This window comes from Tetranychus urticae, chromosome 1, assembly GCF_039701765.1.
Source record: "Tetranychus urticae isolate SD_2017Ah chromosome 1, NJAU_TeUrti_SD_1.0, whole genome shotgun sequence".
Classification (NCBI taxonomy): domain Eukaryota; kingdom Metazoa; phylum Arthropoda; class Arachnida; order Trombidiformes; family Tetranychidae; genus Tetranychus; species Tetranychus urticae.
Genome location: NC_142958.1, coordinates 3734748 through 3762696, shown reverse-complemented (window position 1 = coordinate 3762696; position 27949 = coordinate 3734748). Strand labels below are relative to the sequence as shown.

The window sequence follows — 27949 nt, the reverse complement described above, 5'->3', positions numbered from 1 at the left end:
TGTTTCTTGTGCTTTCCAACTTGTTCAATGTTGAGACAAATTGAATCAAATTTTTGTTGCACAAATGGTTTTGTTTTTGGGCAACATTTCCATTAATATTGCAACTAAAGTAAAGTTTAAATAAACGATGAAAACAATAGGATTCAATGTAAATTGGTGTAAGATGAGAGTAAAAAAAAAGACAAAAACTTTGTTCCCTAAATAATGAGATTACACATCAATTATGCATTATCAATATTTCATTTGAAAAGTTTAAGGGTCGAGTCAAGGGTTGAAAACAAGGTTGCTCAAGGTAATAAGTAGCTCAAGCTGGTTGCTTAGTTTACATGTAAAGTTATGATAACATAAACTGAAAGGTAAAAAAATAATACTCACAATGATGGTAACCTTATCCAACAAGGGTAACCGATGAAGGGAAACCATTTAGGTTAAGGTTGATTAGATGGCTTAAAGTCTTACACAGTTGTTTTGTCGGATCAAAGACTCACAGTAATGATGAGTAAGGCGAGTCAAGCCAACCTAATCTAACCTAATTTAATGCTACCTTGGGTCAGTCTGGTAGCACTACAAATGGTTGACCGTAAACCTTGAGATCGCGGGTTGCCTTTAAATGGTTCATTTCAAGAACGACTTCCAACCAAACAAGTTAATCTAATGTAAACTTAATTTCAAATTGGATAATAATTTTTTATTGAATCAACTGTTATTCAGACAGCTTTTGGTTCATCGAAAGTGAAAAATTATGGAAATATTTTTGAAATTTAAATTTGGAAAATGAGTTTGGTGCAATTTTTGTTCTCAAAATGATGCTTTTTCATGGGATTCAGTTTTGTGTTTGTTTTCAATGATTGACTTTTGCTTTTAACTTGTTGTGATGATTTAATTGGAAAATTTGTGTTAAATTGGTTTCCATTTCATTGTCTTGTTACAGTGTTGTCACAATGAAACAATACAAAACTCATGTTAATATTGATGATAATTCAAAGATGAAACCTATAAGATGATATGATATGATGAAGTAAACAATCTGATGTTGAAAATAAGGGACAAAATGTAATACCACAAAAGGATGAGAAGAAAAAAGCATTTTCATCTTCTCTTGCAACTCTAATTATAAATCATGTCATAAACAGGAATTATTGGTTGGTTGACTTTTATTTTTGGTAACAAGCAATTGTATGCTGACCCTTGACCAACATCATCATCAGAATTGACGTTATTTTCAACAATTTTTCTTTCTCATCTTTTCTCCATCTTCATCTTTTCTTCAACGTATTTTCATTCCGTGGTTTCTCTTGATAAATATAATAACAATCGTAATAAAAATAATAATGATAATGTTAATGGATTATAAGTCATTTCATTGTAAACCTCAAGACACAAAAAAAAGTTGCAGTCAAAGGCTTTTGTCTTTACTCGAGAAACTGGTAACAGAAAACACCTTTTTTTGGGTTCAAATTTTTTAAACAAGATCATCATCAAGATGACCATCAAGGTTACCATGAAGGTTGCCATGAAGGTGATCATGGAGGTGATCATGGGGAGGGAAAAGGTAAAGAAAATTGTTGATATAATGAATGAAGATGAAACAAAATAATAAGCTTAAGTTGAAAAGTTATGAGTGAAAAGAAGGGAAAAGTTGGTGAAAATAATGCAGCTTCAAGACTTTTTAAGCTCATGATTAGCTTTTGATTCCATGAAGATGAAGCCATATTGACATTCATTTCATTCATCACCATCATCATTGTCATCATCAAATGCACATCTTGAGATGAAATTTTGCTTTAAAGTTAAGCTTTTCATTTCATTTCTTTCATCAACCTTTCTTTCACTTTTATCAATTTCATTGTCTAACAATTGTCTGTTGATTCAGTGAAACCATTTAAAATACACAATCAACATTTGATTACAGAGTAACAAACATTTCTTTTCATTATTTGTATTACACAGTTGTTCAATGAGATTCCATGAACCAGTTTGGAACAAAAGATTTACCTTTTCCTTTACTCAAACAATGTTAAATGTAACACATTTTTTGGTCTAAAAACCAGAGAAACCTTATTGAGCTTTGGAAATTCATTTTCCTGTCATTTACAGCTTTAAATTGAAATTATTGATTTTAGATAATTTTCTGGTCAAAAGGTGCTCTTCAATTTTGCTAAATTAGTTTCTGATTAACTTTTCCTTTGCACGTTTCAAGTGGTAACATTGAAGGTTTAATCTGATTTAACTTGAATTTAACTTTAATATTCAAAGTCACTTTATCCTTTGTCAATGTCCATTTGGTTAAATCATAAAAAAGTGTCATTCAGTTGCGTGCTTCAAATCAATTTATCACATCTTGATATTTTAGTCTTTCATCTATTTTGTTTTATAACATTTTGTTGCTATTATTTAAACTTTTTACACTCATAATTACCATAAGATTATCATCTGATGAATAATGCAAGTTTTAATGACATTTTTTACCAAAAGTGGAAACATAATCAAAGAGCTTTTAATTCAATGTAAGTTTTTTTCATGATTTGTCATCATTAAATATACATCTGATTAATGGTCAAGGGATGGAGGAAATTAAATTTATCTGTTGAATAATTGGGCAAAAATTTAACCTCTAATTGTTCAATTATTATTTATAATTGAAAATTGAAATTTAATCACTTTTTTCATATTGAATGGTGACTCCCTCTAATGGCGCTAATCTTTAGTAGATCTGTAAACATAGACTTTATTGCTTGGAAAATTAAAGATAAAAGTGTTTTGAGCTTCTTTGATGGTTGTTTTTGTATTTTAATCATGTTGGAATTTCGGTTATGTAATTATTATTGTTTCGTTTAGATTGTTTTCAGGGTTTATTTGGGTTTATTTCAAGAATTGATAGCTTTGAGTTTGTTTGATAAATCAAGTTAACCGCGAATTTGCTTACCGTTTCTTTATATGCCATCTGACGGTGCACATGACAACAATTTGAAAAAGGTTTCTCAATGAAAGAAATTGTATGCTGGTTTAGGTTAAATTGTTAAATTCAGTAGTGATTATTTTTATTGCCGATCTGTTGATATATATTATTAGTTTAATTGTACAATCGATTATACCCTATTGTCATCATGAGTGATGCCGATGATGATTTCATGGTTGATGATGATGAAGATTACGACTTGGTAAGTTACTTGTTTGCGGCTTTCTTGCTCTTTCCCTTGCCTTCCAATCCTTGACATTTCCCTTTCTTTTTCAATATTTTCTGTCTTTTAAAATTTAACCTTTTTTCATTTTTTATAGTTCAGTTTTGTTTCAATATTTTGTCTCTACTTCCATTCAATTTACCAATACCAATTGACCTTATTCATGACAGTTAACCCATAATTTTTCTTTTCAAAATTACAGGAATACTCTGAGGACAGTAATTCGGAACCTGATGTAGATTTAGAGAATCAATATTATAACTCCAAAGCTCTTAAAGAAGATGATCCCAAAGCCGCCTTGCAAAGTTTTCAGAAAGTCTTGGATCTCGAAAGCAATGAAAAAAACGAGTGGGGATTCAAAGCCCTCAAACAAATGATCAAAATCAATTTCAGACTGGTAAGTATTTTATTCTCTTTTTTCATGACTAGCAGATTCTTGCTGGATCGTTTTTGATCAGAAAATTTCAATTATATTTGTCACTGCCATGATTTGTCTTATCATCTTCTTTTTCGATTCTAAAAAATAATCCGCTTATTTTTCATTCTCGTCTTACAGGGTCACTATGAAGAGATGATGGCTCGATATAAACAGTTGCTAACTTATATTAAAAGTGCTGTTACCAGAAATTATTCTGAAAAGTCTATAAATTCCATTCTCGATTACATCTCAACGAGCAAACAGGTAACTACCATGCTCCTTCTCAAATGAATTACATATGTCAATGTTGAATATTCGTCCCTTCTGCATGTTAAAAAATTTATACTGTTAATCATACTTCTATTTGTCTCTTCCTTTGTCAAAGATGGAATTACTTCAGGAATTTTACGAAACAACTTTAGAAGCACTGAAGGACGCTAAAAATGATCGTCTATGGTTTAAAACAAATACTAAACTGGGTAAACTTTATTATGATAGAGGCGAGTTCAATAAATTGGCCAAAATATTAAAACAATTGCACCAATCCTGCCAGAATGATGACGGATCAGATGATTTGAAGAAAGGAACTCAACTACTAGAAATTTATGCTTTAGAAATTCAAATGTATACAGCTCAAAAAAACAATAAGAAACTCAAGGTACGTCAAAAGATCATGTTCAAATTATTGAAAAACAACTCATTTACATCCTTTTCTATTTCAACAGAAACTCTATGAACAGTCCCTTTGTATCAAATCGGCGATACCTCACCCCTTAATCATGGGTGTTATAAGAGGTAAACAATGCTTAATATTTTAATTTCTGCTGCTTACTCAAGTTTAATAACCTTTTTAATTTTCTACTTTTAATAGAATGCGGTGGTAAAATGCATCTTAGGGAAGGTGAATATGAAAAGTCACATACAGATTTTTTTGAGGCCTTCAAAAATTATGACGAATCAGGTAGCCCAAGACGAACCACCTGTCTTAAATATTTAGTTTTAGCGAATATGCTCATGAAATCGGGGATCAATCCGTTCGATTCTCAAGAAGCAAAGCCGTACAAAAATGATCCAGAGATTCTTGCAATGACCAATCTTGTCAGCGCTTATCAAAATAATGATATCCATGAATTTGAAAAAATTTTGAAAAATAATAGGAGAACGATAATGGATGACCCTTTCATTAAAGAACACATTGAAGGTGAATATTTATAACCTCTAATCTTTATTTATTTAATAAGTAATTGAACAATTCTAATAATTTTTCCCCATTTTTTAGATCTATTGAGGAACATTAGAACTCAAGTCTTAATTAAACTCATCAAACCTTACACTAGAATACACATTCCTTTTATTTCACAGGTAAGTTTCATAGATTTCAACATCACTCATGAAAATTATTATGATTGAGTTCTAACTCTTAATTTCCTCAACCCAGGAGTTAAACATAGAACCATCAGAAGTCGAAAATTTACTGGTATCATGCATTCTTGATAAGTATGTTTGCATCTTATTATTCACTTTAATCATATGCATTTAAATAACTTGCTCTTTTTGATTCATCTTGCAGTACAATTCAAGGACGCATCGATCAAGTAAATCAAAATTTAGAATTGACTAAAAGTACTTTAACTGGTGCAAGATATCGAGCTTTGGAAAAATGGACAAGTCAACTAGCCTCTCTGCACCTAACTATAGTAAACAAAATGGCTTAAACAGCTGTTGTGGAATAATTGTATTAATTCAATTCTGGAAGTACTTGATTTTCGGTTTTATAAATTGAACATCCAAATAAACAGTACAATTTCTTAATATCTGTTTAAAGTTAAATATAAGAGCTCTTATTTATAAAGCAATGGAAGACCGCCGGTGAGCTCAATGTTGCCCTCTTCTTTCATGGTGTAAAAATTTTCTAAATTAATGGATGGAGCCAATTCAAAAGTTAAAGTCGTTTCATTCAAAAATATTTTATTCTTCAAATCAAGCCTGTCAATCTTTAAACTTCAATCTTAAAGAAAATCTATGAAAACATGGCTCTCCTCACCCAAATTTGTAAATCAGTGTAACTTGCCTGAAAACAATTTTGTTTTATTATCTATCGAGTTACTTGTAATTCAAAACACAAACTTTAGATTTTTCATGTTTACTTCTTAATTAACAAAAAATAAGTCAAAAAGATATTTTCCTTTTAATATTTCATATTTTCGTGAAAAAACCTCAACTTAAATTGAAGCCAAGTCATTAACTTTTTTCTAATCTATTGGTCGCTTCAGAAATGGCCGTCATATTGATTAATTAACAGGCTAAATGAATTATTTATAGTACATTTGATTTTAAAAATATGCTCCATTTATTTCAACTCTTCTGGTGAAAATTTTTAGTCAAGTTCATTGTAGTGCCATCTATCATCAATTAATTGAATTAACATTATGAATCTTTCACATGTTTTACCAAAACACAAGCAAGATTTTGAAATTTTGATTACATTCAGTCTATTAGTTACAAGCGATTAATTACGAACTTCGTATGATCTTATTCCTTTAAATTAATTACTAATACATTAAAAAGCTAGTGTCTTGATTACACTATATTTGAATCGTGTTGATTCATCATGTTAGCTACCGCAAGATGTGTTGCGAAGCGATCTAGTCTATCATTGCTGAAAAGATTTATGTGTTCACCCACTAATTCTGTTACATCTTCGATTTCGATGCCTCCTGAGAAGCCGATCATCGGAACATTTGAACCAATCAAGAAGGACATTTATGAGCGTTTGTTTGGTGTCAATGGGTTTGAGCCTGTTGCAGTAGAGTTATTTGAAGTTCTTGACGATAAAAGTATCATGGTTCGTTTACCGTTCATACAGCTTCTTGAATACATTGAGAAAACTGACTTTGATCGACCTGCAAATCGTTACATCCTTTGTAAGTAAATAAATACAATCTGCTCATTTCTTTGTCTTATTTGTAATGTTAATTTTTTGTAGGGGGCCGCCAAGGAGCTGGTAAAACTTTTACTCTCAATCATTTAGCGTATTGGGGCTATCTGAATGGATTTTGTCTTGTTCACCTTGCTTCACCTAGAGATTGGCTCGATGAACCTGCTGAAATTGAAGTATCTGAATCACGACCGGGTCGATTGGATTTCCCATTGAATGCTGCTCTTGCCTTAAGACATTTTAAAAACCAAAATAGTTTATTCCTCTCAAAATCTGAGGTAAACAATTTCATTTCTTAAATTTCAAAAAATGGATCGAACTAATCATTTCATCTTATTTATTTTATGTTTTGCCCATCTAGTTGAAAGTATCTCAGAAATACACCTGGAGTCTGCGAGAAATAACAGAACAAGGAGAACCACTAGTGAATGTAATTGATCATGGTATCAGCAGGATGAAACATGCTTCAGATTGCTATGCCGTTCTATTAAAAGAGTTGAAAATAGCTGCCAACAATAATCTCTGTCGTTTAATGGTCTTAGCTAATGATGTTAATCTATTCTATAAGAAACCTCTGGTAAAACATGCTGATGGAAGAGTAGCCAGCGTAGAAGAAATGACTCTAGCAAGAGCTTTCATGAAAATGTTTAAAAATGATTGGGTAGGCTTACAATTTAATCAAAATTCACTTTCACGTCACTATTTAATCAAACATTTTTTATTTTACAGAAAAATGGTTTATTTGTTGGGGCTACCTATGTTAATCAAAGTCACTGGAAAAATCGCTTAACACCTTATTATCCTAAAGCTCTTTTAACTGATAGAGTAAGAATTTACTTGAATAATTTTCAAATTATTATTTGACTCACTTCACTTGAAAAAACTTTAAGAAATTGAATATTTGTGAACTATTCTTTCGAAACTAATCTGAGGTGAAAAAATTTAAATTTTGATTATACTCTGTGAATGTCTGCTGTCTGAAGTGAGTCAAATGATTCTCAAAATTTATGCATTTTCATTCTGATTTCCATTTCCATTTCTTTTACTTTTCTTCTCTCAATTCAGGGTTGGGAAGATTTTGATCCATTTATTCCCATAAAAGTGGAAAATTATTCTGACATGGAAGCTGATAGCTGTTTAGATTATTACACGGATAAAATGCTGTTACAAAGACCACAGAGTAAAACCCCAGAAGGTCGGGAAGAAATCAAAGCTATTAACGCCCGAAATCCTTTTGAAATGTATAAATTTTGCTCAAATTTATGAAGCAAATAAATAGTTATACGAACAAAAAAGCCAATTCTAATCTTAACATGGAGCTAAGCAAAGTCAAACCATTAGCTTTACAAGTTACCTTAGCTAGAAATGTGATTCAAATACATTTTATTAATGTTTACTGAAAGGAGGCAAAATTCAATGTACCTCGAAATCAATGTTAACCTAAAGAATATTTAGGAAATATAACAATTGATTAACTTTGTTGGCAAATTTAGTGGAAAACAAAGCCAATGACAATTACCTGGTACCAAGATGATTTAAAGCGTGAAATACAAACCAATAGAGACAAAAAGGAAAAGCAAATTGACACATTAATAAGACCAAGGAAAAGTTGAATCAATGGTTCCAAGTCACGTGAAATTTTATTGATAAAACAGTGTTAACATTGATAAATACAATATGGTTCAATTTCAAAACAACAACAACAACACCAACAACAATAATCGCAATAATGTTAATAATAATATTCAATTCGTGGATGGAATAAAAATATGAAAAGAATAAAAAACGAAGGAATGAATAAGAAAAAGAAACAAAGCCAAAGGATGGTGATGATGGCAAATGCTATTTTACCAGCAATTTATCATTTCATTGGTTTTGCATGATAATAATAATAAAGTGTGAAATTTTTGCCCTTAAAAGACAAGATTCTTACATGATAATGGTAAAATATGAGAAGTAAAAGTGTTGAACACTGAAAGCTGTGAAAGATGGAAAATTATCTTCATCATTCTCATCATCTTTAATACCTTACCTTGCTCAATTGTTGGATAATATTTGAGTCGAATCGAGAGAAGAAGAAAAAATTGCCTTGTTAAGTTCATTGAGAGTATTCAGTTGAACTGAATATGGATTAACCATTGAAAGGTTTCTCATGTTCAAAGGCATAAACTAGAAAAGACTGAGCATAAATATCTCACTTTGTTATCCTCTTCCATCATCATCATCTTCTTCATTTTCATCAGACTCATCATTATCTTTCCAAGTTTACTTTGATATTATGAAAAACAAAAGTTGTTGTCTTTATTGTTGTTTTGCTTTCTCATTGATTAAGAGTTTATTATGTCCGCCGGTTAAATGAATTACAAACTGAAAACATTTCTTGAACCAATCTTTCTTAATCAACATGATGATTGATATTTATTTACATTTTTTGTCCTTTTCAAATTAAACTCACTCTCTTAGTTAATTAACCATCAATCATAAGTGAATTATGGTTTAACTCAATCATCACAACCTAATGTAAAGATGAACAAAATGATTGAAACCAAAATAAATGTGAAACTTTTTTTACTTTACCAGTTAAAGCAACAGTCAAATGTTTCTACTTTTATTCAACTTGCAAATTCACCAAAATTCAGTGTATTTTCACCTTCTTTTTAACCTCAAAGTTAACCAATTAATTATTTTCTAACCAAATACATTTAACAACACTTGATCTACCAATAATTGTAAATACAATAAATGGTAAAGATATTCAAGTAATAAGAAGAGAAAGTTGAATCTGCAAAATGGACAAATTAAAAGTTAAATGTTACTTTGGACATTGGCTTCAATTGATGCTCTTTATTTGCCTCTATTGCGGATTAACCTACAACTTTTACCTCATTTATGACCTACAAAAGCAAGTGTCTTGCCTTGGCTCATCCATTGGTACACCTTCAATGAGCATAATAAATAATGTGAAATCTGTAAAGTCGCATGTTAAGGATCGATCCAAACGCTCTTATCCACTAATCCAGCCTGTAAATAATTTAGTACATCAATCATTGTCATCCAGTGAACTGTTGAATGTAACCAAACAGTCAACCGACTCAGTCTACCAGCCAAAACATGAACACCGTCACCACAAACATCGAGGTAAACGTAAACCTCAAGAAACATCTGAAACCAAAGGTGAACCCGGAGTTGAATTTTACTCAGAGCCACAAACTCAAACTGCTTCACAGGGATTCGTCTGGTTGACTTCCCATTCAAGAATAGCGGTAAGTAAATGTCTTTAAACACATAATTTCATTGTCAACCAAGATCACCATTGAAATTGAATTATCGACCAATTTTGCCGTAAACTCAATCTTAAGAAATTAATAAAAAAACATTCAATTCTAAAAAAATTTGAAGCCTTGAAACGTAAAATCTTAACTCTGTGTCGCCAGAATTTTTCATGAAATAAATTGCAAACTGAACTTATAAAAAATCTCATTAGTCTTGTTTTCATAAAAAGCATTTGAATAGAGAGAAATGAATAAATTCTGTCACTTTTTTCCTCTTTTTTGATACTCAACTTGAACTCATTTACACGCATTTTTACGAAACTAAATGTTTTAAATGCAATTTTGCAAATCTAAATCAACAATTCCCTCGACCTTAGGCCTAATCAAGTCAACATTTTTCACCATCAAACAATTGACTTTATATGCAAATTTAAACGGTAAAACAAAAGGCAACAAATTAATAGACAACAGAAGAAACGTTGAAATCTATTCAAATGCTTCAACTCTGTTTCAGTATGAAAAGATTAACCAGAATAACAGAAAAGAGTTTTGATGTTTACAGTTGAAAGTATAAACAAGTATCACTTGTGATTCAATTTTATTAAACAATTTAAATGTTGAATTTCAGTTCATTTCCCAGACTCAACAGAGAAGAAAGAAAGAGAAGAAAAAAATTGATAATTTCAGCTTAAATGAAGCTTGTTATGAAGGCAATTTGAATAATTTTTCAATCAAAAACCAAAGCAAAAGCAAAATCTCTGAAAGTAAAGATGAAATCAATTCTGATTTCACGGGAATCGTCAATATCAAGCCAATTGTCAATATAAACACAAGAAAACGTGAAAAGTTGAAAGTCGCACAAAGCAAATAAAATGAGTAAAATTGAAAGGTAAATAAAGATTAGATGAAACAAGAAAAGATAAAGTGAATAAGATGATGGAATATCTTTTCATCCTTGAATTTTCGTGCATTTCAAATGATGAATAGTTTTACAGTTGTTCATCGTCTCATGAGTTATTCACTGAATGCGCAAATTGAAGAGTAAAAAGTAATAACCAAAAAGGGAAACTTTGATATTGATAAATCTTTTGATTGGTTTCAACTTGTTATCCTGAAACAGAGAATAAGATAATTTTGTTCATTCATCATTCAAGGGTTCATCTTATCAACACTTTAAAATATTTATAAACACACAAAAGAAGTAAAAAGTAAAATCAATAACAATGCTAACAACTTTCACTCCCAGGCTTCACATGAGTATAAATAGAAACGTCCAAATGCCTAGAAGCACTATCACAGTTATCATAACTGAAGATATTTCATCTTGAGACGAATAAATATTTTTCCCTGAAAAGAAGAAGAAGAAAAGAAATCAACTTTCAAGAGGAAATTTTCTGGAACAACTTTTTCTTCTCTCCTTTTCACAAATTCATAACTTGCAATTCAATTTATAATGTAACTCAATTTTAGTTTAAATTCAATTGAACTGGTCAATAATGAATGCCAATGAATTATTAATGTAAATCTTGAGGATCCATTGAAAAAGTTTAACCTTTAATAAACTTGTTGATAAACAATATCATTAAGGAATGGATAGTTTGGAAGAAAATTTTCGCCCATTTTTTTCTTCATCTTCTTTGCTAATATCTTGATATTAATGATTTCAAGGCTCAGTCAATTTTATCATGACTTAATCTTTTCAATGTTTTCCTTTTTCTTTCTCTCTCTTCAGGAAATCATTTTGCTCTTTCAGCTTTTATCTTTTTTTAGAAAGCTTGAAACTCATTATCATGATGGCAAGAAAATGTTTCATGTCATTGTTAATCATTTGATGAGTTGATCTTTTCTTTCAGCCTCTTAATATATTATCACTGTCATTAGCATCATTATCATCATTAACCATTATCCTTATTAGTTTGATTGTTCAAATTAATTTATCGATCCATGAATTTACCTCAACTTGACGTTCAAATGCTATTAAAATGTGTTTACACTTGCAATTGGAAATGTTTCTTATTATCAAAACTCGCTTCAATTGATGTTTCTTGGTTCGGATTTTGGTTGTTTTTGACTTGATAATAAATAGCAATAATTGTTGTGAGATTTAACCATTAAAAGTAAACGATAATCATGATGGAAGTGAAGCGGATGAAAGGTTATTACAGATGAGAAATTAAGTCGACTTTAATTTTGGAGCCAATTTTTCACTTTAAATTAGAAGCATTTATAAAATGTAAACTGAATATTCTGTGAAGCAAGTTCAACATCTTTGCTTCATCAAACAATTTCAATATTTTTGACATTTTCATGAATTTCATATCTTATCCAGAAACAGTTGAAATTCAATGTTTTAGTTTCACTCGTTAATGTTAAAATAGCTAAAAGTGACTTTTAAAATTTTCACTTTTCCTTTCCACTGATAAAAGATTGATGAAAACAATGAATAAATTAATATTTTCTGTTGATTTTCCTCATTTCGTTTCTTGATTGAATGTGAATACAAATGGGTTTTTAATTCCTTAGCCATTTTCTTGACCAAAAAACTAGTCGAAGGATTAAAAGCTTGAAAATGTTGGTCCAGTGAAACTGAAGTGAAGAGAAACAAATCTTGAAACAGTTTCAATTGTTATCCATGCAAAGCCATGGGAAACAAAACATGAACTGATAATACAGAATTTTATAATTGATGGATTTAAGTTTCTTTTTTTTCTCAGCATTTACCTTTCATCATGTTCTAATGATTTTAAGCTTTGATTTTTTTGCTTATTCAACCCATCATTTAATCATTAAGTAACCATTAATGGTGATTAATTTCTCATTTGTGTAGCATTTTATTGAACCAATTGAATTTCGCACATTAACCTGATAACTTGGCAAGTATCTTGTTTTGAGAGAAGCAAAATATCTTCTTCTTTCCACTCTGAGTTTCAATGGAAAATGGCGAAAAAAGTAAAACATTTTATTTGTTCCTTTCCTATCATTAAACTTTACTCTTCACCATGAACCTCTTGATACTTGGAACCAATCTGAATACAAAAATGGAATCCTAATGTAGCCAGGAGAAAGCAAATAAAATACAATGTCAATATATTCACTCACAACTGTTATTATTAGGTTGTTCGGAAAGTTTTGTCGTAATCCTTACAGTGCTCAGATTTCATTCTGGTAAACAAACATTGTAATTAATTTCATTTCCTGTTTTTGCATATTTGTAAATTGATGCCATACTTATTATTTCCAAGAAACATCATCAGGAAAATAATGTTGGTAGTTGAGTTTTACCCTTTGAAAATGGTGCATCAAAAAATTAAAGTACGAGCTTCGATTTTTCATGAGTTCAAATTAGGAAGTGGGCCAACTTTAGCCACCGAAAGAGTTAATTTAGTGCATGGCCAAGACTCAGTTACCTTGAGAAGTGTTCAACGTTGGTTTGCTCGTTTCCAGTCTGGAGATATCAGCCTTGAAGATGAACAAAGGAGCGGTCGACCTTCGGCGCAAATCGACCTGGATATTGAAGAGGCCATTGCAAATGATTCATCGATAACAACCAGAAGACTTGCCTCTATGCTCGGTGTAAGTAATTCAACAATCAAAAGTCATCTTGATAAGATGGGGAAAATTTATAAGCTTCAGAAATGGATTCCACACACTTTGACTGAAGACCAAAAGGCCAATAGAGTAACAATAAGCTGTGCCTTACTTTCAAAACAACAAAAGCAAGATTTTCTGGCTAGATTGATAACTGGCGATGAAAAATGGATCTGGTTCGACAATACTACACGACATGGTGAATGGGTTGACGCTGGAGCATCTGCATCCTCTGTTGCAAAGCCATCAATACATTCAAAGAAGGTAATGCTATGCATCTGGTGGTCTGGGTATGGAATAGTTCACTGGGAACTTTTACAACCTGGCGAAACTGTTACTGCAAATCGGTATGTTCAACAATTAGAACAAGTTGCTCGAAAAGCTGATTCGTTATTTCCCAGTGACAAAAAAAGAGCTGGTTTAATCTTCCATCATGACAATGCACGCCCTCATACAGCTTGCATCACTCGCCAAAAATTGATGGAGCTTGGATGGGAAGTCTTACCCCACCCAGCATATTCACCAGACCTTGCTCCATCAGATTTTTACCTTTTCCTAACATTAAGTGCTGAACTTAAGGACAGAATCTTCAAGAATCGTGAAGATGTGTTTTCCTTCCTCGATCAGAAATTTCGCCACTGTAGCATTGACTTTTTGAGAAAGGGCCTTGAAAAGCTACCTGAAAGGTGGTCATACGTCATAGAACATGACGGTGAATACTTTGATAAAGATAATTAATTTTCTTCCATGTAATTGAAAAATAAAGATAACTGTACGGATTACGACAGAACTTTCCGAACAACCTAATAGTATAATATTGACCGAAGGAGGAACAAGAAAAGGCAGAATAAGATGAAGCTAAAGATGATGAAAATGCAAGATGCTAAAGTATTAAGTCTATTAATTTTCTCGGTGAATCTTTTTCTTCCTCTTTTTTTATCCAAAAGACGAGTAAATCCTCAATAGAATCCTGTTAACCTTGTCTCCATGTTACCTCAATATTCATGGTGAACCACAAGATGAACTCTTTGTGACACTTTTGTTAATAATACCTTTAATGAAACGAGATCGATTAACATTTTGATAACATTTTCTTCTGTTGCTTGTGTTCAATGGGAAAAATTGACTTTTGTTTTTGCAATTTACTTTGATTGGGATTTTATATTCATAGCATTCAACTAATTTGATTGATGAAAGCTGTAAACTTTAGCTTTGAATAAATTGTCTTGAAATGATGGAGAAAATGGCTTTTTTTAATGTTTCCAATAACATTTAAGTATTAATAGTAGCAGGCAACTCTATCTGTACATCTCAAGTGTTTCTCTGTTTCCGATCATTTCAACGTTTCAGGGAATCAATAGAGGCGGAAATTGAATGGATGGTTAAAAAAAGGCATGAAACTTGATAATGTTTAGCTTGTACATCATATAAACATGGTTAATACCATTAAACTTGAAATAAATTTTCTCATCAAACTTCCTTCTTCTTCTTGTTAGTACAAGTTGTAAACAAATGTTGGTAATCGTTTCAACAAGTTATAATTGATTAAACTTTAATGTCCTCAAGTCATTTGTTCAATCAAAGGATCAGTGCCAGGTCTAAAAATAGAGTTTCAGAGTGTGAAAGGAATGCAAAAATTGAATTCCAATTTCAACGCTAATCAAATCAATGTCTAAGTTGGACGTTCAATTTTGTGGTTTTCGCACTTTTCTTCACTTGAACCAAATTCAGTAACCATTTTCATTCGGTTTTAATACCGGGCATTTTTCTTATTTTACGCGTTTGTGTAGGCATAACTCAATGTTACAGACCTCAGACTTGGACCATGAGCTTCCACAAATTGCAGAATCATAGAGTTCGAACGCTAAAGTTCATTCAAGGTCGATCCGTTATTTGACCTCTAATTGACATTTGAAAGGCATTTTCTGAGTACAAATTTCTCAGATAGGTCAGTGTTTGTTAGATGTTCATAACTCATGTTGGCCAAAGGAGTGTTTCCATAGCGTTCAGGTAATCAATTGGTTTTGAAAAAATTCGGTTATCTTTCCAATGGTAAGAGTTAGAAACATGTGAGGGAAAAGCTAAGGAAACAATTGTTAATTACAAACTGTGAAATGAGAAAGAGACAAAGTTAGAGTAGACCCTTTACGTTTCAGTGATAAGTTGATTGCGCTAGCATCTTGTCCACCTCCTGTCATTGTTACTCTTTAGTCTTGACCTTAGAGACATGCCAATGTCTAAGCATGACATTTTCAGGGTTGTCTGTTAGCGAAGAAATGTCGAGTCTTTGATTAAGACGAAGGAACTTATGAATATTTACTTTCTCTGATGACATATTTACTGTGAAATAATTTATCAATGTTTGAACTGAATTTTTATTGAGAAAATAGTAAAGTTAAATTAGTTAAAAGTTGGAAAGGTTTAGATTGATTGTGAATGACTCAATTAGTAAATTTTGTTTACTCAACTCGTAATGCTTGTGGATGAATTTTATTCAATGTATAAATTGAAGCAAAAAGGGTAAAAGTAAAGTTTATATTGTGTTGAGCAAACTTGAAATCCGTAAGTCAAATAGAGTGAACAAAGAGACAGAAAGCAACTTGTCTTAACCTTCATCTTAAGTTGATCAAGATGATCATATTAATGATGATGAGAACAGATTCAATGTCAATATTGAATCAACAAGACAATTCTCATTCCATTAATCTGAACACAATAAACTTTCATTGAAACAAGAATCAAAATACATTTACAGGGAAATAATAATTTTCAATGGTTTTTACCTTTCCATTCCAGGCACGAGAAAATATTCAAAACTAATCATTGAACCATTGAATATCATGATTTCCATGATGATGCACGATAAAAGTGCAACATTGGAATTAAAGAAGATTCAAGATTCTTTGCATTCAAGATTTTTCTTTCTTCTCTTTTCCCTTTATCATGACAAAAATTTCATTCAAAACTCAATTCCAAGAATGAAATTTTAAAATTGCTTCTTTTTGTCATTTGCTCACAACAAAAATGAAATTGAATCGAGCAAATGCTTTTCCATTTCACACAATATAAACCAATTTCATTGAAAAAATGTAGTTCAGTGAATTCATTCTTCGCTCGAATATTCACTTCGCCAATGTTTACCCTTTGACCCACTGTCACGCACGAAAGTTGACGATAATTTGATTCTGACAAAGGTTAAGAAAAGAAAAAGTTTATCAAATAAAATTATGAATAATGTTTGCTTTTCCTCTTTTCCCTCCCAGTGTTTACTCCCACTTATGAATCAATCATTTTAACCCGATCTTTATTCATCATCAACTCAGTAATGGATACTCAACTCACTATCTTAAGGCATCGAGTTTCATGATGAGCTTGGAAGATTAGACACTTTTCATGATAAGAAACAAATAAATTTCAAGATTTCAAGATTGAGTAAAAGTGAGAAAATGAAGTTTGATTCATTGGAACGCTTTTCATTCCAATTTGTAGCTTCCATTGACTACAAGTTTAGTTGGAATTAAACAATTTTCATTCTTGAAATCAACTGAACAATCTTCTTCTAAACATCATGTACAACATGATTCTGAAGAGCAAATAGAAACAAATGTTTTGAAATAAACTTTTAAACTTTTTCTTTTCAAAATATTGTTTCGATGAAAGATTGACTTTCTTAACATTACAAGACCAATAAAGAGAGAGAGAGAATGAAAAACTCAAAGAAATAATCTTTTCCCTTTGAAAAGTTGATGATTTGATGAAGTTCATTGAAGGTAAAAAACAACTTGGAACGAGTTGAGTTGAGGGAAAAAAATCCATGTTTGATAAGTGTAAAGATAAAGCAAAAGTTGTGAACTTTTTTTGTTACTTTTTTTCAGCAAAAAAAAAAGTTGAACAATAAACACCTAAACATGGAGAAATGATGAAAAGAGGTTGAAATGTACATTAAAAACTGATGAGGAGAAAAGCAAAAATTGTTAAGAATAATCAACCAACTGTAAATTTTTGGAGAAAAAATAGAAAAAAGAAAAAATGAAAAGTTGAAAGAATCGAGAAAATGGGAAACAAATCAAATGAATTTACACCAAACGAATGATGAAATTGAACAATATTTACACAGAGTTTAATCATTGAGAGCAATTAGTTTGCTCTTTGATTAGTCTTTTAATTCAATTTTCATTTTTTCTTCCATTCTTTTAATCTGATTAATTGAAGGTGAAAAAAGCAAATTTGAATAAAAATGTTTTCTAATGAAAGTGAAAAAGTGTTTCATTGTTGAATCAAAACATTTTTTGTTCATTTAATGACCTTTGAATAGCCATTTCATGTTCAATTTAACCATTCCAATGTGAACTTTTTCTGTGTGTTTATTCAACAAATAAAGAAAACATTTCATTAGCGAATCTTGATGCTTTCATTGTTATCATGAAACAGAAAATTTTTCATGGAATTTATCATTTTTCTTTTTCTCCTCTTCGCCTTTTCCTTTTAATCCTATTAGTTTCACACAAATTCAATCCATCTTCGTTAGATTACCTTTCATTTATGAGAATTTCTTCTCTCTCACAAATCATCAAGTTCAGTCACGAAAGTTTCAAATCTATTTACATGAAAATCTTTGAAAATGAAAATTCGAAAAAGATAATTAAAATGGAAAAAGTGAGATCAAAGAAAGTTTAAAATTCCAAGAATTTGAAATGTTTCTTTTTGTGGTCAGCAAAGAATCATGAAACAAGTTTAGCAAATGTTTCATGTAAATGCAATAGGTCCAAGAGAAAGTGTTGAAACGATGAAAATATTTCGAAATAATCTGAAATCGTTTGCAATTCCGAGCGAAAAGATTTCTTTTTATTGCTACAAAAAAATTTCAATGTTTTCTTGAGAAGTTCAAACTTTCGATTTTCTATGAAGAGATTTTACAGTGAAAATGAACATGAACATAAACTGTGATTATCTTGAGGAATGATGGAAGAAAACAATTATCGAAATGCAAGTTTGATAATCCATTTGAATAGTTTCATCAATCACTTTCAATGGATTCTCATACAAATTACAAATCTCGTTATTCCCTGAATTTGCTTATCCTTTCAACTTTTTCCCATTTTTTCAATTGAGATTACAATAAATCTTATCATTCCCTGGTTCAAGTTTATCAAGCATTATTTACTTACTTTTCATCATGAAAAGCAAAAAGGTAAACAAGAACTGAAAAAAGCAAATAAACAATGAGTTTTACCTTAAAAGCATTGAAACATTTACATTTTATATCAATTTTAGTCTCCATTTGATTCTATAAAATATCTATATTTGATAATAAAAATAATGAAAGTTGAATTTTGACTCAAAGAGTGTAATGGATGAACAAAGAAGGTAAAGATTTTCATCTTAGCGATCAAATTGAACAGTCCAACTCTCGATCAACTGATCTATTAACAGCCATTAACATGATAACCATGATGCGCCTAATCATGGGAAAGAGAAAAGTAAAGAAGAGAATAGAATGTAAAATGGAAATTCATTGATGGGTAGAGTTTTTTTCATGGTTTACCTTTAGTCGCCTTTGTTTGCCCTTTTGCCTGATTTTCCTGGAAAACTGTTGAGTCGAGGAAGGAAATTTTGAACCCAAACAAAATGACGAAAAGAGAAGCAAAATTTTTCCATTGAAAGTAATAACTTTCAGTTCCATTGGGAAAAATAATGTATTCAATGTTGCATTATGTTATGATATGTTTGTCTTCTTAGCCTTTCTCCTTCCCTGTGATTAATGGTCTCCATGAAAGATATTAATTTACATGAGAAAAGTTTCACTTTCTTGGTTCATCCATTTCCATTGTTTCCGTGTCCGGATATTATCATCAATATTTTCCCATGTTTTTTCACTCAATTTTCATCTTTCAACTTTTAATGATGAATGTTGATCAAACGAGAAGAGAGCAAAAATGAATGTTGAAAGGTTGCTTTTTCAAGGGAAAATGTTTTACGTGATTTTAGATCTTTTTTTTTACAGTCAAAAGATAAACAATGTTTTATGTTATTTGTGTATTTTTGATATCAATGATTATTGTTATTACAGAACTTTTGCCTTCTTGTTCTTGCTTCAATTCATGTTATTGGTATTATATTCAGTTGGAATTAATGTTGTATTATAATTGTGAAAAATGGCTGCAACATTATTTACCTTTATCTGAGTAAAGATAATTTTTGTCAGCCTTTTTGGTCTCCCATTACTTTAAATGAAACCTTTTGCTTTTAATGCCTTTTCTTGCCATTTTCATCCTTCCAAGTTTATGCCTTTGTTTACGGCTGGAAAGTCAATCAATTGGCTGATAATTTTTGCTCGCGTTTTGACCAGAATTGATCAGTTGATTAGATAGTTTTGTTTCATTTTTTTGTTGCCTTCGTTTCTCTCATTTACAACATAAATGATATATTTTATTAAATTATTGTGAGTCTGTTTTATCATAAATGCTGGACTAAAAAGTGTTCGAGTAAACCTAATCATCATTACCTTTCTATCATTGAAGGTGACTTTAATTGACAGTTGAGTTGCACTTGAACCATGTTGATAACTATTTACTTGTTACACTAATCTGGGGTTGATCAAGAATTGAATCAATTAATGTCAGACAATTATTAATGATGCGTTCATCTTCAACAATTGTTTAGTTACAAAATTGTATGTTCAAAAATCGAAGTAACTTTTGAAGATAAAACAAAATCAAAGTCACAAGTTCATCATTTGGATCAAGCCATAGAGACTTGGCTATTGACTTCAGTTACAAAGCTTGTTAAGGATAAGATTTTCAATTGTTAAAAAGTAACAAAGAAATAAGAATTAACAATTTACTAACAGAAAGATGATTAAGATAATATTAGTCAAATGAAAATTCATGGACGATGACTTTAACTCTCCATATGCAAAGGACTTCTAATGGTCAGTCTAGACTCAAGTCAAGTCAAGCATTTTGACTGGAAAGTTAGTGAACATTTCAAGTTTATGAAGTTTGGTTGAATGGTAAATTCAATTTCAAATGGTCAGTCGATCGAAGTTGATAATGAAAAGTGAAATACAAAGGGTTGAACTTTCTTCTCTCGAACAGCTTCCAGTTCTTCAAGAATATTGTCTATCAGCTAAGCAATACTGTCCAGCTGGTAATCCAGGTCCACAAGGACTTACAGGTAAGGCAATCATTTCCATTGGAATAGAGTTTGGAAAAGTTGAAGAATGACAATTTTTACTCATTTTGCAGGAAAAGATTTAGCAAAATATTTGAATTTGTTTCAACTGATAAATCAGGTTCAAACAAGTTCAACATTTAGCTTAGTTTAATGTTCAACTTTGCTTTGCTCAGTATTTTCATTTCTATTAATACTTGAAGTGCTCATGGGAGTGATGAGATCAAGAATAGCTAAAAGATTTAATATACTTTTTTCTCAGAATTTTTCTTATTCTTTTTACGATAACATTTTTCTCCCCGAATCTCAATATTATAATTTGAATCTTGATCTGACTTGAATGATTCCATTTTTTATTGGAAAATAATTTACATTTTAATTTTTTCTTCTTTTCTTTTCTTCTTTAATCAACAATTCAGTTTTTGAATAGTTTCAATTCTCAATAGTATTTTACAAGTTTATCTGTTGAATTTAAATCAAAAGTTTCAAAAGTGAATCAGCTTAAAATACGAATGAACCTGAAAAGTTTTAAACAATTGAATTGAAGATGCAAATAAGAATGATAAAAAAGTAGATTCAAGAATCAAAATTCAAATTTACATGCAAAACTCAAGACAATCAAATTTTTGTCAGTCTCAAGTTTTAGTCTTCAATTTCATATTTTTTTCGTTCTTTTTCATTTACAATTGTCAGAATTGTCATATAAATTGATTTGTTTAATTTGAGAGTTTATTGCTTCTTTTTTGTTTTTATTAACAAGTAATCAAATGGATTAAATGTTGAATGAAACAATAAGGTGATTATTATGTGTTGTTGAAAGGATATATAATGTGATTTACATTGAAAGGGAAAAACATTTTTGTCATTAAATGTGATAATAAAGTTAATAAAATGTAATACTATTCAACATATTGGTATTGATTGAAGGAAAGCAAAGTGAGTAAAATTTGTTCATCAACAGTTGTAACTTTAGTGTTGTAAAATCAGTGTTGTTATTGCTAATTATAATAACTAAATTATTGTCATTCAATTTTCTTTTTTCCTCGTTTCTCTTGTTTTTCTCAACTCCAAAGGATTTCCTGGTCCAAAAGGTGACAGAGGAGACAAAGGTGAAAAAGGTTATCAAGGTCCAAAAGGACCAGCTGGACCTCAAGGTCTTCCCGGATTTACTGGTCCAAAAGGGGAACCAGGTAAGTAAATTAACCATTTGCCAAGCCATCAGGATGAAGCATTGCTGAATCTTTGAAAATCCAATCTCTCTGCAATTCCAGAAAATTAAACAAAATTAGAGAAAATTTCCAAAAATTGAACGTGGATTAAGTTGGAGAAAATATTAATTTTTCTTGTAAAAGATGACAGTTAAAGTGATATAGCTTTTCTCGTTTAGTCGGCTTCTCAAAATGTTTAGACGAAATCTTAAGCCAGTCGTAAAACCAGTAATGTTTAATGAGATATTCAGTCTGAAGATTCATGAACCATTATCCATGACCTATGATACAGACTTCTTGGGAATTTACATGGGCGTTTATCGATAGTAATTGATGCAATTGCTCTTTCGATCCAAAGGCTTTTATGAATAATGAACACTTCAAGTCTCATTGAATATTCTTGTAATACTTTAAAGGTGAATCTGGCTTGGATGGACGAGAAGGTCTACCAGGTGAACCGGGTCTTGATGGGGTTCCAGGACGAGATGGTGAAGATGGTAAAGATGGTCGTGATGGGCGAGATGGTATTCCTGGCACTCCAGGTCAGCCAGGTACAAATGGAACCAATGGTGAGATACATTTCCATTGATCTAATACGGAGTAACTGAAAACAAGAATGAAAATGTATGAGAAACAATTAGATTGAAACAAAAATTGAAAGTCGACGATAATATTGAAGAGTGAGAAAGAAACCAATTTATATTTAACTGCAGCTAAAAGCTTCAAGGAAGTTAAAAATCGAGAGAGATTCAAGCTTAATTATTAATAACAATCAGATTGTTACAAAAGATTAGAGAATTTTTTGCAATCAGAAATGATTTTTCAATAATAATACATATTATTCACGATGGATTACAGTATTCATATAATAATGTAATTGTAGTAAACATTTGTTAGATTATTATTTCTTTTCACTATTATATGCTCTGTCTCTGTCATATTGATTATGATGATGATAATACTTTTGATACGTTTCTTGAGCTCATTTTAACTTTTAATACTTTCATAGCAATGCTTTCCATGCGTTTTTATGCTTTCATTTTCACTTCATCTTCATCTTTTATCCATCATTATCATCTTTCCCATCAGATTAACGAGCATCACAATCATCCTTAACATTTTACCTTTTATAATACCAAGTTAATTAGTATCTTTTGATTCCTTATTTTCTCCTCTTTTTGAGTTGACAACAAAACTTAAGCTTACTTAGTAACAGTCCAAAAAGGCTAAAGCAGGTGAAGGAAAATCTTTCATTACCTTTTTATTACTTTTCTAATTACAATTTATCATCATCATTATTCAGTCAGTCTAAATAATACCTTAGTTTCTCAAAACTCAACAGTCAACCTTTTCTTGCTTCTTTAACTCAATTACTTACAATTGACTAGAATAGATTTGGTTAACAGAAACATCTCCATTTTATGTTCAACTCCAATACAACCAAATCCATCTGAAAATGATGATATTCACCATGTAAAGGTAATTTATCAACAATACCAAAAGTCGAGACTGTGTACAGAACTGTATGTAAATATGAATTACACAAAGGCCTGAAAAATAAGAGAAAAATTGAAATAATGTAAAATTTGTAAAAAATAGTAACAAAGTAAACAAAAATAATCGAAGAGCATAAAAGAATGAAAATAAGGATGAATTTGTTCTCTATCTTTCGAAGTGAAAGGAAAAGCTCGGATAATCATGGATAGATAATGAAATTGAATAGGGAATGAATCAAAGGTGAATCAAAACACAGTTTACATTGTGTTTTGTATTTTTTTCAATAAACCACTTTGTCCATTATTTTGAAAATACCGTTTACATGTAAAATCAAGACTAATGATTTAACTTTCAATTGTATTTCCATAGGTTTACCAGGTACTCCGGGTGAGAGAGGAGCTCCAGGGCCTCCTGGTACACCAGGTATGTATCAAGTAACCAGAAAACTAAAGGTGTAGATGAGAAAAGAAGGAAAACATTACGTTAGATGAGTTATCATTTTTATCCTTGGGCTATCAATATTCAGTATTTCATTTATCATTATTATTTCCATGATTATTAATATCAATCATTTTGCAATGATATTCTCTGTTTCTTCTTTCCAACTCATTTCATTGCAAATCCATTTCGTGTATTGAAGGACTTAGAGGACCTGCAGGTAAAAAAGGTGTTGCTGGTAAACCTGGTGAACCTGGTAAGTTAAACATGGCTTTTGACGTTAATTTGCAACCAAAATTTGTTTGATTTACAGCAATTTTTCCAGCAGCATTTCAATCGCAAATTCAATTGAGATTGAAAATCACAAATGTTGCTATTGTTGATTTGATATTGTTTAAGTCTTTGTTTCAAGTTAAAGTTGACTTTCTGATTTATTTGCTTTGTTCTGTTTTCTCCAAATTCATGATTGATTGATTCCTTTTCTTTTTCATTGAATTATTCATTATCTTTTGCTACTGATTTGGAGTTGCTTTCGACATGACGTCCAGGAATATCATGTTTGTAAAGCTTTGATAAAACTTGTTGAGTCTTTGTGAGCTTCAAGAGCATTTATCTATTCATTAACAGCATTTATAATTGAGATCCACTCATCATCGATCCTTTAAATGTTTGATTTGATTGATCGTTTATAATTTACATGAATAATTTACAATTTATGAAGTGACTGGTTGTGTTATAGCTGCTCCAGATGAATTTTGGAACCATTGTTTATGTAATTGCTTGATAACAAATTTATATGACTCCTGTTTAACCAAAAATTGAGTCAATGTATCCATTATTTAGACAAATTGATTGATTCAGTTAACGCCAAGTTGTAATCATTGATGCACAATTCTTATAGAATCTGTCACGAAATACAGGGTTAGACATGTAAATCTTTGCCAGCCTCCAAATGAGGGGAAGGCAAAAAATTTGTAAATGCTTGAAAAGTATTTAAAGATGGGTTACTTTCTTGTCTACAGGACGACCAGGTATTTCAGCTTGGAAAACAGTCTCAGGAAATAATATCACAGATGCTTCCAAAATACTGAGTAAGTATTGACAAAAATAATAATAACATTAATTTATCATGATTGGCAACATTGGTTATTCGGAAAAATGTAATCACCATCCATTCATTTATAATGATATAATCAGTTCCACCAATAATGAATGATGAAGAGTCTCATCCATCATACCGGGTTCGGGAAGGTGATAATGTTGTCATCGAGTGTATAGCCAGTGGTCAACCTCGTCCCATTTATTCTTGGTATAAAAAAGATGGTAAACCAATTAGGCTGAAAAATAATACATGTAAGTTGCACGCTCAAGTGTAATCAACCAATTGATTAATTCACACAATGTTTACTCTTTTTGTTCACTTTGTAGATGTTGAAGTGTGTGGAGGTAGACTGAATTTAACCAGGGTAAGACGGGAACATTCAGGAACATATGTTTGTTATGCTAATAACGGCATTCCTCCACAAGTATTCAAACAATACGATATAACAGTTGCATGTAAGTATCATAAGTATCATTCATGTGGATCCTTGTCTACTCATATTTGTCCAAAATTCAAAGGTTAACCATCATTTTCATCAACAGATCAGCCATTAATTACAGTACCAAAAGATGCTATTGCTGCAGAAAATGGTTCGTTTGTTGTACTAGAGTGCCTTGTTGATGCTTTTCCGACAGCTATCCATTATTGGACCTTTAAAGGAGATAAAATATTAACTGATTGGAAAAGGAAAATGTATCAAATTGAAAAATCAGACAACTTAACTCACCTTTTGTTGAACATATCACACGTTGAACCAAATGATTTAGGCGTTTATAAATGTATATCAAAAAATGAAGTCAACACGACTTATGGGATTATTGAGCTTTATGGTAAGTTGCCTCTCTAGTTGTAACTAATCTAGTGTTAGTGGTTTTCATAAATTTTATATTAACTGTCACTTGGCCTACTGTGAAATAAAATCATCTTAAAACTTCTATTATAATAAAAAAAAGTAAAAATAGACGCTACAAATAGTAATAGAGATAATAGAAACATTGTGAAGGAAAAGAGTTATTTCACGGTTGCACAAGTTGTAGTGTTTAAGTCAGCTCAATAGCTTGTTTGTTTTGTAATTTTGGTTATCTATTGATTCTACCTTATTTTTTGTGTCCAGCCAATGATTCAATCCGTCACAGAGGTCATGAAGCCCATGAGAAAATTTTTGGAATACCAGAGATTCCACCAGAAGATCCTGAATGTGAAATATGCCAAGAATGTGGTTGTCGACGTAATGAAACTATTAAAGCTGAAGATGTACATGGATTTGATAAAACGAAATGGATTGGACTGAAACCTAGAAATCAAAGTAAGTTATAAAATTAATTTGAATGAAAAAAATAATGTCGAGTCAGAATAATGACACTTTCGAGAACTTATTATTAGATGAATTGATAACTGTTAAACGGTTTAATAGCGATCCAACAATTGAATCTCAAAATAAAAACACTATGGTTCATGCTGCCATCTCTTGCAAATTCCTGCTAATAGAAGTTTTTACTTTTGACGATTAACTGTGAATTATTTTTTGCTTTTGAAATGTTAATTTTTTTATTTTCATATTTATTTAGATTGTATTCATGGTGGAAGTGTGATAAAACTTTTAAGAGTTGGTAAACCTTTATTCAACACTGAACGAAATGAAAGCTGGGGCTGTTGGATGCAGGATCCAGTTTCGGTTAGAGATGAAGACAAAGAAAAGTATTGGTTGACAATTGATTTGGAGGAAAAACGTGGATTACTTTATGAATATCCAAATAAAATTGCCTTCCGTTCGGATAACGATGTGACCATTCATAAGCTACGATACAATTTCACTGGAAATTCGCAAATAATTTACAACAGTTCCTTTTATTACTACTCGGATCAAATGAAAAAATTGGTGAAATATGATTTGAAGAGTAAAGACTTTGCCTACTTGGAGCACTCTTTCACCCATTCATTCAAGCAACTTTACTCTCTGGCCCATAATCATTTGGATTTAATGGCAGATGAAAATGGTCTTTGGGTTATCTGGCCTAATCCAGAAAACAACAATACTATGGTTATGAAATTTGATGGATCCTCAATGAATGTACCTCAAGCTTCATCCATCGAGTCTATATGGAATATTAAACTGGACCATACAACTCGTGGTGAAATGTTTATCATTTGTGGTGTTTTGTATTCAGTAGCCAGCATCTCGGAAACGTATACAACCATTGATGTTGCTTTTGATCTGTACAACAATGTTAACCTTAATGATTATCAAGAACCAATCAAATTCATCAATCCGTTTAAGAAAAATATTATGCTTTCTTACAATTCAAGAAGTCGTAAAATTCATGGCTGGGATAACAACAATTTAATTGAATATCCAATCATGCTTTCACCAGAATGAATAATGGATTGCCGATAACAAAGTAATTTGCATGTTTTGCATCTAATAATTTGACCATTGAATTATGATATTGTATTTTTCATGGTCATGACCAATCTCCAACTCTTTACCCAGACGAGGAAAACAATTGTAAACCTATTTTATGGCACTAAACAAGTGATCTTAATCTGCCACAGCTAATTTCACCAAACAACACCAAATGTTCAACTCGTTACCTTTTATCCATCCAATGTGACAAAGACTGCTATCGAGATGCCAAAGTGATAATGCCGTTTACATATTCAATTGCTATTTATATACAAGACTCAATTACATTTTTTGAAATATATTACAAGAAAATGAAAGACAAAACGAAGTCTCTTTTGTTATTGAAAATGAAACTTGTAATTAAACAGATTTTTGCATCGATTCTTATGATAATAGACTGCTGTTTATTTACTTTTACCTCGGCTTTTAAATAAATTAAAATTAATGAAAGATCAGACAGACAGAAAAAAACAGAAAAACATTTGAATTGCTAATTACTCATTGTAATATCGATTCTCATCAATTTACCTCTTACCATTAGTAAATGAAGCTTGCCAAGCAATGATAATTGTTAATGTAAAGGTTGTCGATTGATCAAGCAATGAATTTTTTATTAATAGTGAACAAATTTTCAGACTTAAAGCCAACATCACTGAATGCCATTCGAGCAATAAAGATAAAAAAGGAAATCGTCAATAATTGACATTGAATAAAATTTAAACCTCGACT

General features: G+C 31.0%; 3 protein-coding genes and 1 long non-coding RNA gene across 6 annotated transcripts; 3 read left to right on the top strand and 1 right to left on the bottom strand.

The window, feature by feature from the left end:
• Positions 1–2973: 2973 nt before the first annotated feature.
• Positions 2974–5778, top strand: alien (COP9 signalosome complex subunit 2 alien). 3 transcript variants are annotated; one of them, XM_015932794.3, is made up of 9 exons: positions 2974–3161; positions 3385–3579; positions 3739–3864; positions 3986–4258; positions 4326–4395; positions 4472–4801; positions 4880–4962; positions 5039–5097; positions 5171–5778. In XM_015932794.3, exons 1-9 carry the CDS (start codon positions 3108–3110, stop codon positions 5313–5315), a joined length of 1335 nt encoding a protein of 444 aa, XP_015788280.1. In that variant the 5' UTR covers positions 2974–3107; the 3' UTR covers positions 5316–5778. The 3 variants fall into 3 exon arrangements, with proteins under 3 accessions (XP_015788280.1, XP_089122358.1, XP_089122359.1); XM_089266232.1 differs by having other exon boundaries at positions 3739–3865; positions 3990–4258; XM_089266233.1 differs by lacking the exon at positions 5039–5097.
• A 274-nt stretch (positions 5779–6052) lies between these two features.
• mRpS29 (mitochondrial ribosomal protein S29) lies at positions 6053–9114 on the top strand. The gene is made up of 5 exons (XM_015932820.3): positions 6053–6524; positions 6587–6816; positions 6900–7199; positions 7268–7363; positions 7604–9114. The coding sequence occupies exons 1-5, from the start codon at positions 6212–6214 to the stop codon at positions 7802–7804; spliced, it is 1140 nt and encodes a 379-aa protein (XP_015788306.2). The 5' UTR covers positions 6053–6211; the 3' UTR covers positions 7805–9114.
• A 138-nt stretch (positions 9115–9252) lies between these two features.
• On the top strand, positions 9253–27613 carry LOC107365302 (uncharacterized). The gene is made up of 12 exons (XM_015932789.3): positions 9253–9801; positions 20496–20574; positions 21645–21761; positions 22196–22348; positions 23646–23699; positions 23917–23970; positions 24737–24805; positions 24912–25067; positions 25143–25271; positions 25359–25646; positions 25931–26122; positions 26385–27613. The coding sequence occupies exons 1-12, from the start codon at positions 9328–9330 to the stop codon at positions 27191–27193; spliced, it is 2574 nt and encodes an 857-aa protein (XP_015788275.2). The 5' UTR covers positions 9253–9327; the 3' UTR covers positions 27194–27613.
• Positions 21279–25684, bottom strand: LOC112540006 (uncharacterized). Its single transcript, XR_003084062.2, has 4 exons — positions 25544–25684; positions 23592–25467; positions 23158–23329; positions 21279–22383 (listed from the first exon to the last, which is right to left on the bottom strand). It is a non-coding gene; the product is annotated as an uncharacterized LOC112540006 (long non-coding RNA).
• Positions 27614–27949: the final 336 nt, after the last annotated feature.